Source organism: Salmo salar, chromosome ssa11, assembly GCF_905237065.1.
Source record: "Salmo salar chromosome ssa11, Ssal_v3.1, whole genome shotgun sequence".
In the NCBI taxonomy this organism is placed as follows: Eukaryota; Metazoa; Chordata; class Actinopteri; order Salmoniformes; family Salmonidae; genus Salmo; species Salmo salar.
Window position 1 is genome coordinate 95,627,641 of NC_059452.1, and position 16,888 is coordinate 95,644,528.

General features: G+C 43.3%; 2 protein-coding genes across 7 annotated transcripts; one reads left to right on the top strand and one right to left on the bottom strand.

Moving 5' to 3' along the window:
• Window positions 1-3,774: 3,774 nt before the first annotated feature.
• On the bottom strand, window positions 3,775-9,082 carry LOC106563678 (G-protein coupled receptor 12). The gene is made up of 2 exons (XM_014129468.2): window positions 8,364-9,082; window positions 3,775-7,711 (listed from the first exon to the last, which is right to left on the bottom strand). The coding sequence occupies exons 1-2, from the start codon at window positions 8,369-8,371 to the stop codon at window positions 6,703-6,705; spliced, it is 1,017 nt and encodes a 338-aa protein (XP_013984943.1). The 5' UTR covers window positions 8,372-9,082; the 3' UTR covers window positions 3,775-6,702.
• Window positions 9,083-9,427: 345 nt separating this feature from the next.
• Window positions 9,428-16,861, top strand: LOC106563676 (NHS-like protein 2). 6 transcript variants are annotated; one of them, XM_045690121.1, is made up of 7 exons: window positions 9,449-9,557; window positions 10,707-10,781; window positions 11,286-11,447; window positions 13,257-15,247; window positions 15,290-15,632; window positions 15,832-15,973; window positions 16,266-16,861. In XM_045690121.1, exons 4-7 carry the CDS (start codon window positions 13,367-13,369, stop codon window positions 16,495-16,497), a joined length of 2,598 nt encoding a protein of 865 aa, XP_045546077.1. In that variant the 5' UTR covers window positions 9,449-9,557; window positions 10,707-10,781; window positions 11,286-11,447; window positions 13,257-13,366; the 3' UTR covers window positions 16,498-16,861. The 6 variants fall into 6 exon arrangements, with proteins under 6 accessions (XP_013984940.2, XP_013984941.2, XP_045546077.1 ...); XM_014129463.2 differs by having other exon boundaries at window positions 10,707-10,787; window positions 13,257-15,632; XM_014129462.2 differs by having other exon boundaries at window positions 13,257-15,632.
• The last annotated feature ends 27 nt before the right edge of the window (window positions 16,862-16,888 follow it).

The following is a 16,888-nucleotide window of genomic DNA, read 5'->3' on the forward strand; positions in this document are numbered from 1 at the left end:
TAGCACACCTGTATTCGGGGAATTTCTCCCATTCTTCTCCCATTCTTCTCTGCAGATCCTCTTAAGGTCTGTCAGGTTGGATGAGGAGCGTCGCTGCACAGCTATTTTCAGGTCTCTCCAGAGATGTTTGATTGGATTTAAGTCCAGGCTCTGGCTGGGCCACTCAAGGACATTCAGAGACAGAGGCAGAAGCCACTCCTGCGTTGTCTTGGCTGTGTGCTGAGCGTTGTTGTCCTGTTCATCAAGGATCTCTCTGTACTTTTCTTCATTCATCTTTCTCTCGATCCTGACTAGTCTCCCAGTTCCTGCTGCTGAAAAACATCCCCACAGCATGATGCTGCCACCACCATGCTTCAACGTAGAGATGGTGCCAGGTTTCCTCCAGACGTGATGCTTGGCATCCAAGTTCAATCTTAGTTTCATCAGACCAGAGAATCTTGTTTCTCATGGTCTGAGAGTCCTTTAGGGGCCTTTTGGCAAACTCCAAGTGGGCTGTCATGTGCCTTTTACTGAGGAGTGGCTTCCGTCTGGCCCCTCTACCATAAAGGCCTGATTGGTGGAGTGCTGCAGAGATGGTTGTCCTTCTGGAAGGTTCTCCCATCTCCACAGAGGAACTCTGGGGCTCTGTCAGAGTGACCATCGGGTTCTTGGTCACCTCCCTGACCAAGGCCCTTCTCCCCTGATTGCTCAGTTTGGCTGGGTGGCCAGCTCTAGGAAGAGTCTTAGTGGTTCCAAACTTCTTCCATTTAAGAATGATGGAGGCTACTGTGTTCTATGGGACCTTCAATGGTGCAGAAATATTTTGGTACACTTCCCCAGCTCTGTGCCTCAACACAACCCTGTCTCGGAGCTCTACGGACAATTCCTTTGACCTCATGGCTTGCTTTTTGCTCTGACATGCACTGTCAACTATGGGACCTTATATAGACAGGTGTGTGCCTTTCTAAATCATGTCCAATCAACTGAATTTACCACAGGTGGACTCCAATCAAGTTGTAGAAACATCTTAAGTAAGGGCCGGCAGCTGGCCTAGAGGTTAAAGCGTTGGAATTCTAACCGAAAGGTTGCAAGATCGAATCCCCGAGCTGACAAGGTAAAAATCTGTCATTCTGCCCCTCAACAAGGCAATTGACACTGTTCCTAGGCCGTCATTGAAAATAAGAATTTGTTCTTAACTGATTTGCCTAGTTAAATAAAGGTAAAATAAAAATAAATAAAAAGGATGATCAGTGGAAACAGGATGCACCTGAGGACAATTTCAAGTCTCACAGCAAAGGGTCTGAATACTAATGTAAATGAAGTATTTCTGTTTTTTATCTATTTTAGAATAAGGCTGTAACTTATCAAAATGTGGAAAAAGTAAAGGGGTCTGAAAACTTTCCCGAATGCACTGTAGGGGTAAAAGGCCAATATCACCGATAGTAATAATAATTTTTGACATTTCTATAGCGCTTTTCATAATCCCCAAGCGCTTCAAAAGCAAAAAACAAACAAGCAATACATCATCATGAGTAGCCTAGCTATAGTTAGCTAGGTCAACCAATACATCATTATGAGTAGCCTAGCTATAGTTAGCTAGGTCAACCAATACATCATTATGAGTAGCCTAGCTATAGTTAGCTAGGTCAACCAATACATCATTATGAGTAGCCTAGCTATAGTTAGCTAGGTCAACCAATACATCATTATGAGTAGCCTAGCTATAGTTAGCTAGGTCAACCAATACATCATCATGAGTAGCCTAGCTGTAGTTAGCTTGGTTAACCAATACATCATCATGAGTAGCCTAGCTATACTTAGCTTGGGGTCTGAATACTTTCCGAATGCACTGTATATGATTATAATATAATACACACGGTCCAGTATAAAGGTGTTTATATCATGAGTCATGATATTGTAGTTTGAATATTATTTGTGGTTTCAGTTGCATATCTTCCACCTGTAAATGAGTCAGACAAAAACCACAATGTTGTTTTCAAGGTGAAGAGGCCAAGGCATTCTTTCAACTAGTCTGATCTGTAACTTAATCCACTTAAATATTTGTCTATTGAAAAGTATTTAGTGTTCTGTTCTGGTTCTACTGTGCATATGAAGAAGATGCTACGTCAAGTGTATATCAGGTTGGTTGATACTTTTGGACACATGGTACTGTAGTCGTAACTGTGTCATCAACACAACTTCTTGTTATCTGAGGGACATCCCTTTGTTTTACTTGTCTACAGTGTTGTGGTTAAGTATTGATACCCTAATTGTCAGTGTGTAACATCAGCTGTCGTTTTTGGTGAAGATAATTTGCTGGTTGACTAATGACTACCGTGTCTGTGTGTGAGCCTTGCTGTTCCTTTCTTTTCTGACTCGTTTTAATGTTGAAGGCCTGAAGAGATATTTGTTATTTTCTTTTATTTAACCCTTATTTTACCAGGTAAGTTGACTGAGAACAAATTCTCATTTACAGCAACGACCTGGGGAATAGTTACAGGGGAGAGGAGGGGGATGAATGAGCCAGTTGGAAACTGGGGATGATTAGATGGCCGTGATGGTATGAGGGACAGCTTGGGAATTTAGTTTGGGAAATAGATAGTCCTGAAGAGGTAATGGTTGACTTTTGGTGTGCTTGTCGTCCAGTTTGACTAATGTCCTGCTGGAGCAGATGAAATATCAATGTTTCAGACATACTGGTCCTATGTTCTATCAAGTTATATGTTTATATTACTACTAATGTGTTTTACAATTCATTGTTGTATAGATTTTTGTAGCACCGCTTGTAAAATGAATTTGGGTATCTAGATATGAAATGACTATCACATTGATCAAACCTAGTAACAATAGTACACGTATGAGTAGCTAATAAAATGAAATAAGTGTTATGATACCTTACTTTTGTCTTGGATCCTCTTGTGACTGCTTATCACTGACCTATTGCACTGATAGAACTACCCTATTGTACTGTATCACTATGAATATGAATAACCAATTTATGCACTGGTTCTGAGAGACATTTGTACATTGTTATTTTTGCATGTACAGTATGACCCCCACCCACCTCGCAGGCCATCTGGCCATCTGGGACGACAAGAAGGGCATAGAGACAAATGAACTCATGAGAACCACGACATGGGAGGGAACAGCTCATTCTGAGCCAAGGACATGACAGTATTTCTTGTCCAGCTGCAGAGCCACATCCTAAGGATGATATTTTAATAAGGTCAGGTAAATCCCCACTGGATGTGGTACTGGATGTATAATGATAAACTAGCTAATGCATTTATAGAGTCTGTGTTGTCTGTTTTTGAATGCGTATTGTTTCTTTCCAATGTTTGTAGAAGGTACCGGAACCTTCCAGTGGTAAGTATTTTGGAAATGACTCCGTATCTCTTTCTGGTCGCATGTGAAGCAGCACTGATATTAGTGGAGTGTTTATTATTCTAAAAATATTAAATGTAATTTAGCAGATGCTTTTATCTTAAGGTACTTGCAGTCATGCATGCATACATTTTATATACTGTTTGTCCCGGGAATCGAAACCACTATTCTGGCATTGCAAGTGCCATGTTCTACTGAGCTACAGAGGACAACGAGACAGATTTCACACCAGACAGATACAGATAGCTTTTGTTGGATCCTGTTTGTTTTCCTGCTCCCCTCAAAGGCAGTGTCATCACACTAGGCAGCGGTCACTGAGCCTCCATCTGTCCCAGGGAGCATTGAGCCAGGACCCCACTGAGTCACACACACCAAACAGAAACATGGTAAACAAAACCATTTATTGGCCTCTTTCACAGACACCTGGTTTGGATGTCTCCTTGCTACAGATTTGGTTGATTACCTTTGTTACAAAAACCCAAACTAAAACCCTGTCTTGGTGACAATATGGTGAGGTGTTTTGAACAGAAATGAACCATGCAACAAAGAGTGCCCCAACATCTGAAGAAAGCAAACAACTTTGACAGTAGCTTTTCAATTGTTTTGGTATGAAAACAATCAATCCTTAAATACATTTCTAAACGGGTTGAACAAGACACATTGAAGTGGTTTTCCTTAAGACAAAATCAGAATTGATTATTTAAAACAAATAAGAGATACAAACTACACACATTTATTTCAATAAATATATAAAAATATAGCTTTATATCAATATGATAAGACCTTAAGGACTTCTAAACCCTGTGAGAATACTAGATCTTGACATAGCAAAATCAAATCATGCTGACAGTGGAGGATGATGACCAAGGGGATCAGTGTTTGGGACAATCATTTGAATCATACACAAACATTCAATTCAGTATTACCACAAGCAAAGCTTTGTGGCACACAGGAAACAGCCTTCAATTCAATAGTGATGACTCTAGTTGCAGAGTTCCCTCCAACTTTGACTCTAATCATAGCATATCAAATTGAGGGTTCCAATTATTGTGGATTGCTTATAGCAGCTCTTTGACTGAACTGCTAGTGAATAGGCAGTAGATGAGCCTACATTCTGTAAGGGCTCTCCACACACATCTCAAAAAACAGACATTGCATTATCATTCAAGTACTGAACTGTCCACCATACATTACTGAAGTCATAGAGATGCAGCTACTGTACTATATAGTCATAAACGGACAAGTGGCTAGTAGTTATGTATAGTGCTCACGTTCTATTGAGAAACAACATGTAATGTCATTCAGTTTATCACTATTAACACACAAGTTATACATTATTGCCCGTGAGACAAAGTAAGGCAAAAACAATTAAGACAATAGAACATTTGTGTTTATCAACTATTGGAATGAGTGTCATTACAGCAGAACAAAACTGTAGCCTACAATTTGCATAATTTAGCTTTTTCTTAAACGATGCACTGCAACCATTCTGTACAACTACCCTACAGACATCTATGTGTACATGGCCTAAATATTGGTTTGTTGTGAAAACATGAGAAAAGAGGGTTCATCAAGGGTTCTTTGGGAAGGGTGATGGTTCTATGTGGAACCATAATGACTCATAGAACCCTTTGAGCCCTTCAATGGTTCTTTTAGAGATAATAAACATTTAGGGCCAGCGGCTCATTCGAATATTTTGGGGCCTGGTGGTCATTGTAGTTTATCTAATCTGTTGTGTTATGCCATTACATGTTATATATGACTATGGCCAGAAACAGTGTCTTGTGAAAGACTCCTGTGTGGCCTTGTGTCAACAGAACCTGTTGTCTAACTCAGTTGTTCTCAATTCTTTCCTCAGGCACCCCAGCAGTTCCAGAGCTAGCACACCTGATTCAACTTGTCAATTAACACAATAATAACACCTATGGAATTGTAACAATACGGCTAACCAGAATAAAAAACCCTGTATGGTTCTTCAAATAGATCTACAAAGAACTGTTTAGATTGAGAAAGGTTCTTTATAGAACCATTCTACATAAAGGTTATATGAAGAACCATTAAAAGGGTTCTATATAGCCCCAAAAAGGGTTGTTACCATTGCGGAACCTTTTTCTTTGGTGCTATATAACATGTTTTAATGGTTATTTATAGAACCTTACGAAATGATTCTTTATAGCACCATACAGGTTCCATTTAGAATTGAAAAAAAGTTATATATAGCACCAAAAAACAGGATCTGCTATGGTAACAAGCCAAATGCCCCTTATTTGGCACTATGTAGAGCCATTTATGACATCAGAAGTCAATCAGATGTCGATGTTTAAGGTCTACCGAGGGTCTAGGTAGGCTATTGTAATTATAATCAAGTAGTGTTGCGCATGTCGAATGCAAGGGGTTTCCCACTTTAAACATTTAGAGTGGCCCGTCACACAGGGAATATATGAAACTGTCTGGGTGCGTTCATTTGGAAAAACTTGGCTGACACTATTTTGCTGCTTTTGTCTTGAATTAAAAAAGCACACAAATGAGGCTTATTCTCCACTCCTACAGTATTAGCTACATATCTCGCATTACCAGGCATATGTGTGCGTTATCGAGTGGGCGATGGCTCACGTTTCGTTGTCCATGGTGCTGAAACGGCTTTGCGGATAACGCTGAGCTACATAGAATTGTCCACTCATTCCAGAATTTCCCCCTCGCAATAAACCATGCGTAAATCACAAATTGGCTCACTTTTACTTGCCCCACTATATGACAGACTGAATGGACAGTTTAAACATATTGAAGGTGTAGAGACGCGGTAAGTCAGTACCACGTATCGGCATCATTCTGATGAACATTCAACAACCTTTGATACACATTATTCCCAATGAATTGAATCAGTACGGGGACATTAGGAGTAGTTTCCTTAGCCCTACTGTACTGACACAGAACAGGCATTTGCTTATTGAGTTAGGGGCTACTTGGAATGCTTTATGAGCAACACCGAGTCACTGCACATGACATGTACAGATGCATCAACTATAATCTAAAGGTTGTAATATGAAGACTCTCTCGTACAGTGAAGGCTACTACCTCCATATAAACGCATCAATACTGCACGGGTAGCTCTGGGACAATACACTTCCTTTAGAGAAATTGAACGGCTTTATTTTGAGAGCCGACATCCTAATGCTATGCTCAGTAAAATATACAAGAGGACATCAGACGTACAGTAGTTATTCAATACACATGAAATGCAAAACAAAACACCCACAAATCTTTTCGGATTAGTCATTAAGATTGTGATGTGCTTGTAACTACTTGATTAGAGGCTATAGGCTAACATACAACAGTTGCCTAGACAACACTTGGTGTCCTTGGTCGCAGAGGGAAGTTGGAAGATGCACATCCACAACAACAAGCCAGTCTCATAGATTTCTGTATCTCGGGATTTCTGAAAGCATAAATGATGGGGTTTATCATAGAGTGACAAATGGCCGGGAGAGCGGTGACGTAGGTATAGATGGGGGGGTATCTGATGTCCGCCACCAGAGAGTACATGGCGAAGGGGATCCAGCACAATGCAAAGGTGCCAAGGATAATGGAGAGGGTGGAGACCCCTTTAGAGGTGGAGGAGGAGTGGGAGGTAGTCATGAACTGGTGCTGCACGGCGATTTGCTGCGCGTGACGAAAAGCAATCTTGCAAATCTGGAGGTAGAGTTGCAAAATGAGTGCGAATACAAACAGAAGAGTCACCGCCAGTGCTGCAGCGTGATTTTTATCAATGGGAGCGCAAATACTGCAAGTCGTCTCATCCTTAAGGCAGTTCCAACCCATGATCGGTAACGCGCCCAGAGTGATGCTAGTCACCCAAATGAGCACCAGTGTGACGATGGTAAAAATCACTGTTCTTTCCGTGTGGTAAGTCAGTGCGTTGTAGAGGGAGAGGTATCTATCCACAGTGATTGCCAGGATATTGAGAACGGAGGCCGAAAAGGCAGTGATGAGCAGTCCAGCTGATAGCAGCGTCGCGAATCCCGTATCAAATATGTAGGTGATGGTGAAATTCACTATCAAACCCAGCCCTGCCAGCAGGTCCGCAAAAGCCAGGCTCCCTATCAACACGAACATGGGCGCTTTCAGGGTGGGCGTGTAAATAATTAAGGCAATCACGATTGCATTTTCACAGGACATTAGGGTCCCTGTGACACACAATACTATATCCCAGGGATTCACGCTGACAGCCACCGGCTCCAGCTCAAATGTTGGAGGTGGCGTGGAATTCCCTCCTTCTTGAACAATCCAGATCGGGGAAGAGGTGTTTTGGAATTGGTTACTCATAGCTGCGGCAGAGAGTGAATCATCACTGAGAATGACAGAGAAGGGGAGGGGGCGCAGATAGACAATTTCAGAGTGATCACCGTGGGAAATGTACAGTGTAAAGACACTTGTGTTCAAGAGTGTATCTTACATATTTCCAAATAAAACATTTGTCTCATTAGACAGATGCACGCCAAATTGTGGAGTGAATGCGTGGCCAAAATGCCGCCTTTTATGCATAAAGCATATTAGCGGAGTATCACCAATTAGTCAAATTATAACCGTTAAACTGTGCTGTTAGTGTACATATCATTTCCTCCGTTGACTCCCAATACATACAACAAAGAGTTAAATTCAAATGAGAGCCCCTCTGTCGGGACTACTGACATCAAGGATTGGCTGTTTGAGCAGGAATTTATAGAAAGGGTAAAAATGGAAATGAATGGCTTGTCTTTGATCTAATTTTAGATCCATGTCATTTCGATTAGTATTAGCATGCACAAACATTAGATATGGGTTGTTTCACTCAGGGCAAGTTTATATTATTAATCCACACATGTATTCTTACCCTCTCGCGTGATTATAAAGGACTTCTAAGGTCAAAAACCAAATGATGTCATTTCTGTGAGAAAAGGGTTCTCTCTTGTCTATCAGTTAAACACGGACATAATATATAGATATATAGGCTGATCACTAACCAGTGCATCCGTGCGTGTCACTATGCCTCAGTCAAGTGATGTTGAGATGGCTTGTTGAGGTCTGCCCATACGCATTCCTTGACAGCTGTTCACAGGGAAGATGGAGACATTGGGCGCGCGGGTGAAGACTATAACCGTTAACTGCCGGCACCGATGTATAATATAAACCCTCTGTTCTCTTTTACCGTTATTGTAACAAATCTTTTCTGATTCGATTTCTCACAGGAGGACGTTAAGACTTGGCTGACACACCGCTAATGATGTTGGCAATTCGCTGGCATTGACTCTTGCTTGTTACTATCCTATTGGTCCTGTGGATGATTCTCCAACTGACGTCAAGTGCTCCCACTCCATTCTTCATTCGATGTGTGATTCAGAGCTTGTGGAAGAGGGTGACACAGCACAGAACTTCAGAAGTAAATACTCAATGCTATTAGCTGTTTCGGGTTTATTTATTTGATGTACTTTTTTAAGCTAAGGCCTGGTATTTTTTTCCAACTACATTTTAATATATTCACACAAGGATCCTAAGAGTTAGCTTGCATCTTGTTGACCTCCGTTGATGAGAATGGTTCCAGCATCTGATTCAGTTTCCAGCATCTGATCAGCATCTGATTCAGTTTATTTGAAGTTCAAAGCACATTCCTCCCTTGACAAAGTGATACCAGTATGAGTAGTGACCAGTGTTATCCTGGAACCTGCAGGTGGCAGTATATCACATGACACTGGTGAGTAGAGTAGCTGGTTAAAAAAGACTCAAACTAGCTGATATGCCTGTCAAAAACAAAAGGGAATTTTTACTAACCCTCCCTCCATATATCCCCATGATCACTGGAAGAAGTCTGATCAACTTCAGGAATCACCTTCTAGTACTAGTTACACTACATAGAGGAAGGTGTGTGAGCATGGTCTGCCAATAAGGAAGCAAGGGGTGTGGAAATAGTGGTGTTGTTCTCACCCTTCACTAAACACTTGACCCGGATGGAAGCCGCCCCAGCCCTAATCACTCCCCTCTCATGTTTCCTGTCACAATGCCTGGTACACAGCCACTTCCTTTGTTAAAAGGGAGGGTCTGGTTTAGAAGTTACATTTGAGGAACATTGGGTCAAATTGGGACGTGGGTGACAAGAGTGAGGGTTAGAGAGACAACTCACCATCTCATTGAGCAGCTTGGAGGAGGCTGGTTTTTATCAGGTAAATTGGACAATTCCCAAATTATTATTATTATTATTATGAATCCGGTAAATTGTACAATTCATGACCTCCTTCCTTGCAGGTAAAGAGGTATGTGATTTGATTTGTATATGTAGGTCTTGGGCTATCAGGTTTAAAAGGTTCTGTGGATAACATTAGTATGGAATGGTGAATTAATGACCAATGAATAAACTCAGTTTTGAGCTCTTTACGATCGATCGACTAAGGGCCACTAATGTGGCATGAAGATGACATGTAACAAGTTAAGTAACTAGCAGTTTCAAAAGTACAATGATTCCTTTGCTACCTTTACTTTTCGTTAAGTAATGCAGTAAATCAATAAATATAAAGATCAAATGTATTAGGTCATGTCTGCATGGTATTAGAAAGAATTTCAATTAGCATGCATCCTCTGAGTTTACTCTGGGGAAAGAAGCCAAGCATGCTTGGATAAACCACAGGCTTTTATTCTGAAGGGTTCACATTGACTCTGAAACAATTGGCACAGCAAAGCCGTCTTGGTACAGTTCAAGTACTGTCTGTTGTATTTAATTCACCTGCATAAGTCATACAGACCAGTAGTCCCACCAAGGTGATGAAGGCCTACATGTAACAATGCTCTATTCAGATGTGACCACACAGCAGTCTGTCTATGGCAACATACGTTTTGAACTGTTGCAGTTAGCAGAAAAACTCAGGTTACATAAAGGGATGGGGGGTATCTGATGTCCTCCACCAGAGAGTACATGGCGAAGGGGATCCAGCACAATGCAAAGGTGCCAAGGATAATGGAGAGGGTGGAGACCCCTTTAGAGGTGGAGGAGGAGTGGGAGGTAGTCATGAACTGGTGCTGCACGGTGATTTGCTGTGCGTGATGATAAGCAATCTTGCACATCTGGAGGTGGAGTTGCAATTCTTTTTTGTTTCTATCCCCATCATGTGCCAACGATGTTTCCCAGAAGCTGTGAAACATTGGTCAATAGCTCTGTCTCAATATCTCTTTCTCAGCTCTGTCATCTTTCGTCTCAGTTGTTACTGTCAACATCTGCTACACCGTGCATTAGTCATTTTGTTTAGACTGTATGGCTTGATGCTTTTTGATAGTTAAAAATCCTGGAAATAACATAGACATGATATATCTTTCTGAAGCCTCTAAAGGGATGTTCCTGAGCGAGCAGCTGGCATGATCTTGTGAACACACCCATTGAGATGAACAACATTGAGGTGATTGTAAGACATTTACTCAGTGTCTCAAGCCTTCATGCTTTTATTTACATAAAAGTTGATGAAGTTGAACACGTCCATGTGGAAAAGTCAATGTAGCAAAACAGCTGTGAATGACTTGGTTGTAAAGTAGAACTGGATATACAGTATCTATGCTCCTCAATGGAAACCATCTAAGGCATGCCAGGAATATCAAGTCAGCTCTTGTCATGATGCAGCTGTTGAGGCAATGGAACTATTTTGATGTTCCAGCCTCTGAAACTATTCAATACCCTCCTTGTCCCTTAGAGGCAAATATGCTCCACACACCATCAAAAAACTATTTTGATGTCCATCCTCTGTTCTCCTCTCTCTGTCTTTTTACTTCTCCCTCTCTCGCTCTCTCTCTCTCTCCCTCCCCTTTCTCTCTCTCTCCCCTCTCCCCTTTCTCTCTCTCTCCCCTCTCCCTCCTATCTCTCCCCCTCTCCCTCCTCTCTCTCCCCCCTCTCTCCCTCCCTCTCTCAGCATCCAACGAACTCAGAGCAAGTAGCAGCCCACTTCCAATTGTCATGGCAACAGCATGTGAATGTATTGGGCTGTAGGAGCAGGCTGTAGGAGCAGGCTGTAGCGTAGATGTAGGAGTGCTGCATTGGAAGCCACAGCTCTATCTCCTGAGCCAGCTGTGAGGTAGGAGGGGGGACACAGGGCTTTGGAGGGATTTATGGACACATTCATCAGGCTCTGTTTTACAGGAAGGTTGAGATGACATTGATGTCTCTTCATTCTGTCATGTACTCATTTTGACTTCATGTATGTAGACATGCAAACAGTGTTGTGTGGTTTATGTGAAAGATTTGCATTTTTATTGTTCCAATTAGCATCTATTTATTCAAGGAAGTCGAGGGTCTCTGTCGCTCTACGGTGTTTACACGTCTCTCTGGCGTTCTATCTCTGTCTATCTCTCTCTCTCTCTCTTATATATATATATATATCTGTCTCTCTCTCTCTCTTTCTATCTGTCTCATTCTAGCCATCTATCTGACAAGGTAGACCATGGACATGACTATGTCAGAAAGCCCTCTATTTTTAAGCATTGTTGTTATTGTCTGTGTGTGTGTCTGTGTTTGTGCGTTGTGAGAGGGTGTGTGCCTGCATGCATATGTGGGTGCGTGCAAGCGTGTGTATACATGTGTGCATGCAAGTGTGTGTGTGTGTGTGTGGTCTTTTTGCATGTGTGTGTGGGTATGTATGTGTGTGGTATTTGTATGTGTGTGTGGTCTTTGTGTGTGTGTAAGTATATAAAATCTGTTTTGTTAAAGGAAAGGGAATAGGAGTGATCATATGTTCATTCAGGGAACCATTCCCAAAGGCTATGGTGTTTGTTATGCCGATGAATGCAGAGAGAACTCTCCTGTGACTGTCAGTAGTGGAGGGTGCAGCAGATCTAAATGCCCTACTTGACCCATGCTAAAACACAGTCTTTGACGACATTATAACCAACACACCATTTAGAGGAAAGAAAGAGTTAGAGATCTTCCTCTTTAAGGCAGAAGACATTGCTCAGAGAGTTGTCCAGAGAGAAAGCAGGCGATAGAGCGGAAAGGAAGATGAAAAGAATAGATGAACTTCATAACAGCTACAGGTTTAGTCCAGCGATGAAAGAGGGAGGATTTCATGATCAGCTGTATGCAACAGTCTGTACCCCACTAATTATCCCAATAGTACATGCCCTCTCCAACAACGACAGAGGAGCATTTTCCCAAGAAACAGCATTGACCGTCTTCCTTGGCTAATTTAATTCACACTCTGACTGTGCTGAGACTTAAGCAAGTCTTCCATCATTGGATGTGTAGATCATTCATCATACTATCCCTGAAACAAACATTTTGCATTTATCATATCTTTATTCCTGTTCAATACATGACTGCATGGTCCTCTTAATTAACAATTTTTTTGTCAATCTAACACAGTCAAAATGTTAATTTTTTTTCACAAACACACAATCTTTCCATTTTATTAACAGCCATGAATTTTTTTAGGTATGATTACTGGAATAGCTTTTCCAATCTGTCAGTTATTCTTCAATAGTTTGCTCATCCCATCCAGTGTAGATGGTGTCGAACCAGGCATCATGCAGTATAGATCTAATCTGGGGTTCAAATGATTGTTTTTGTGATCTGACTATAGATGACCAGGTAGCAGTTGCCATGGTAAACACCCACTCTTCATTTATCAAGCACAAGACCAAGAGATAGGCAGAGATATTTTCTGACTTCCTTCCTTCTCTCCAGCCACATCTCTCTCACCCTCTCCCACTCACACGCTCCTTTTCTCCTTATATACAGTATCCTCATACTCAAAGGACTATGGTTATATTAAAAAGGGAAATGAATAAAAGACAGAATAGCATATATTGTTTTATTTCTGAAACCAAGATGAACACCCCACTGTGCTGTCACTCACACAACTTGTTTCTTCGATCTTCTCGTCCCTTAGGTAACATCCAGATGAAGGAATTGTGAAACTCTGTTCTCTAAAGAGGACTCATCTCTGCTCAGCCAAACAGCCTGTGATCTACCTGATGTCTCAGGCCTGTCTCTGATGTCATGGAGAACAGGGCCCTGATGTGTACCAGTCAGGCCTGGAAGGGGCCCAAAGGGTCCACCTTCTCCCCCAACTGGGACAACACATCATACCATCCAAACATCATGATGTCCCCTTGTCCTGACGTGGTGAAGTCCCCATGCCAGCATGCTGCCAAGATATGCCACCCCCCAGAAGCCTCTGTGACCTCCCAGTTCCAGCAGGTTGGCCCCTATGCCTCCACTGGATTGTCTGCCATGGCTAACACTGCCAGTAGAAGGGGTGAAAGGGAGTGTTATATAGTCAATCCCATTCAAAATGAGGAGACAGTCCTGCCAGTACACAACCCTGAGTTTCGCGGACGCTCCTTCTCTGCAACCACTGCCTCAAACTCAATTACTTCCAGAAGCAGATGTGACAGCTACGTCCACCTATGCCCTGACAACAGCTCAGAGGACATTAGTAGAGGCGACAGCTCCCCGTTGAGCCCAGACGTCTCCCCTGATCACGGTGGTCCACGGTCGCGGTCCCACAGCATCATCCTGAGGAAGACGAAGAGGAGGCCGGCGCCGCCAACCCGTAGCGTGTCCCTGAGGAGAGACTCCGCCCACCAGCTCAGAGACAACAGGACCAAGAGCCTCTACATGGACAGAGACAAAGCTACCCAAGACTCCTTCTTGCCTGACCTCATCCTCATCTCCACACCCAGGACAGAGGAGGAGCTGGGCCTGGAGCAGTCCCCTGCTCAGCCTGTACAGGCTCTGGTTGGGCCACCAGTCACCAACAATGGGCAGCTACGTGAAGTAAGATCTACTGACCCCTGCTCTTCCATGTCAAGCTCAGGTCCTGCTATGGGTATTACTGGAAATGAGCACAAAAAAGCCCCCAGCTGGTCAGAATCGGTCAGACCCTCTCCACCCTTGCGACACCCTCCATCTCTAACTTGTAAACAGTCCCCCTTACAACCACCTGCCCCAGTCTCCCCCTCCAATGGCCAGTCCAGCTCTCAGTGTGAGACTTCCCCCACTCCTATCCTCACGTCTGTCATCACTGGACCTTCCCCCCTGGGCTGCAGGATGCGCCCCAAGTCCTCCACCTCACCCACCTCCCCCAGAGCCAGCAACAGCAGGCTGCGGCTGTCCCTGGAGTTGCCAGGGATTGTCCCTCTCCCAGACCCGACGTCGGTCAAATCTAAAGCCACGCGGCGTCACTCCGAGTCCTCTAGCACTACCAAACCCAGACAGAGGCTGAGCTCCAGCATGATGGTGATGCCTGTGGTGACCCAGGAGGATCTCAGCAATGTGCGTTTACGTTCCGTCAGCAGCTCAGATTCTGACAAAGGCCTGGAGGGCTCACCTGAAGTCATCAGGGAAGAGGAGCTGGAACAGGAGCTGGTGAGCTGCCCACTGGTCCACCACAGTCCTAAAGCTAAACCACTTGTTGCTACTAAGCCACCTGCACACAAATGGCCACCGATACATATGGCAAAGTCCTCCTCAGGCTCTACACAGTTCTCAGAGACCCTTACAGCCTCACCAAGAGAGAGCCAAGGGGACATGTTTATGGTGGAAAGAAGAGCGAAGCCTAAGAGGTCGCACCAGCCTCCTCCTCGTGTTGTCAGTGATGGGGTTATGGTTGAGAGGCAGCAAGCTGTACACAGGCAACAGTATGATGTGACTGACTCACACCCACCACCCGCCTCCTGCCATTCAGAGACCAGGAACGTGAGAAGGACCTCTCCCACCAGCACCACATCTCTTCAAGCTGAACTAGATAGGAAGAAGAAGTTGGTTCCCCCTCCAGTCGCAAAGAAACCTGATGTCCTCTTCATGCCCTCCATCAGCTCACTGGGACAGGAGAGCACCAGGAGCCATGTCTGGTCTGGGCTCAGTGGTGCTTACCAGGCTCCTGCCAGTGCATACCAGCCTCCTACCACTGGTTACCAGGCTCCTGCCAGTGCATACCAGCCTCCTACCACTGGTTACCAGGCTCCTGCCAGTGCATACCAGCCTCCTACCACTGGTTACCAGGTTACTGCCAGTGCATACCAGCCTCCTACCACTGGTTACCAGGCTCCTGCCAGTGCATACCAGCCTCCTACCACTGGTTACCAGGTTACTGCCAGTGCATACCAGCCTCCTACCACTGCTTACCAGGCTCCTGCCAGTGCATACCAGCCTCCTACCACTGGTTATCAGGCTCCTGCCAGTGGTTATCAGTTTCCTGCCAGTGTTTACAGAGACAGAGACTTTACTGGACAAGATTGCAACCATAACAGGATAAGAGATGGTATTCTTCAATTTTATATGAAGAACTCACTCACACTGTTTTGAACACTATCGTCTGTAACATCTGTAACATTCTTTACTGTATGTTGTTATTATTGAATCAATATGTACGCATAATATGTAGATGGCGCGAGTTAGCTCTTGAACTAAAGTATTTTCATCCCAAATGGAAATTATAGTGTTATATATTTTTCCAACAGGATTTTTCCTAGATGAAAACAGTGAAGAGAGGAGGGCAATGCCCCAGATGAGAACACTGTGCTTCGGGGAGCAGGAGGAGGAAGAGTTAGACCACAACTCCTCACAGCCAACTACTGAGGACCTATTCACCATCATACACAGGTAATGGGACTTACTTTCCCACAAAATAGAATAGTAAGCAACACACAAAACAACTACCAGTGCTACATAGGTAAACTACATATAAAGAGACGGGCCCTGTCCACTTTCATGCACACTAAATTGGTTAAATAATTCCATCCAACAAATAAACAAGCATTAACACACGTTCCAAAAAAGTATACTGTCAGAATTATTTCATCTTTTAGTTGTTTCTCAAAGGTTTTTTCTTCATAACAAGTGTATTATAACAAGTGTATTATATTGGTCTACTTTCTGGACTGTTTTTTTAAAGGTCAAAGAAGAAACTCCTGGGTCGTAAAGAAACAGCTGACAGCACGGGGAGCAGGCAGGGTTATGGATCCCCCATTAAAGGCACCCAGAGGGTTGTCCAGAAGTCAAGCTCCAAAAATGACAACTTCATGGCTTTTCTGCAGAGGAGGAGGAGCAATAAACCCAGCTCTGGGGAGAGACTGTCAGCCTCTGAACTACTGAAGAATACTAAACCATTGCCCGGCCAACCGTAGAGCATCAAACAACTCCAATGTTTATGTTTCTCAATGTGTAACAAACACTTTTCACTCAATATGGAGCATGCGAGTATTGTGGACAATCAGGGACAGAAGGAAAAGGCTACTGTTTATATTGCTTTACGTGCTAGAGTACACCGACAACTTGTTTCTGTGACGGCAATACAGTGTATAGAGGTCATGTCTAACTGGAAATATGACAGTGTTGGCCAGCTGTGTTTTGCTTATGAGCTGAGACAATCTATCATGTCAATACATCTTTCTTGCCTTGACTTGTGATGCGTACAACATTTGTTTTTGAGCTGCCAACATTTGTGCTTTTGGTCATGTATTGCTCAGAAATTAAACAGAGCTGCTTGTGTCTCTGTGACAGATCATTAGTATGCGT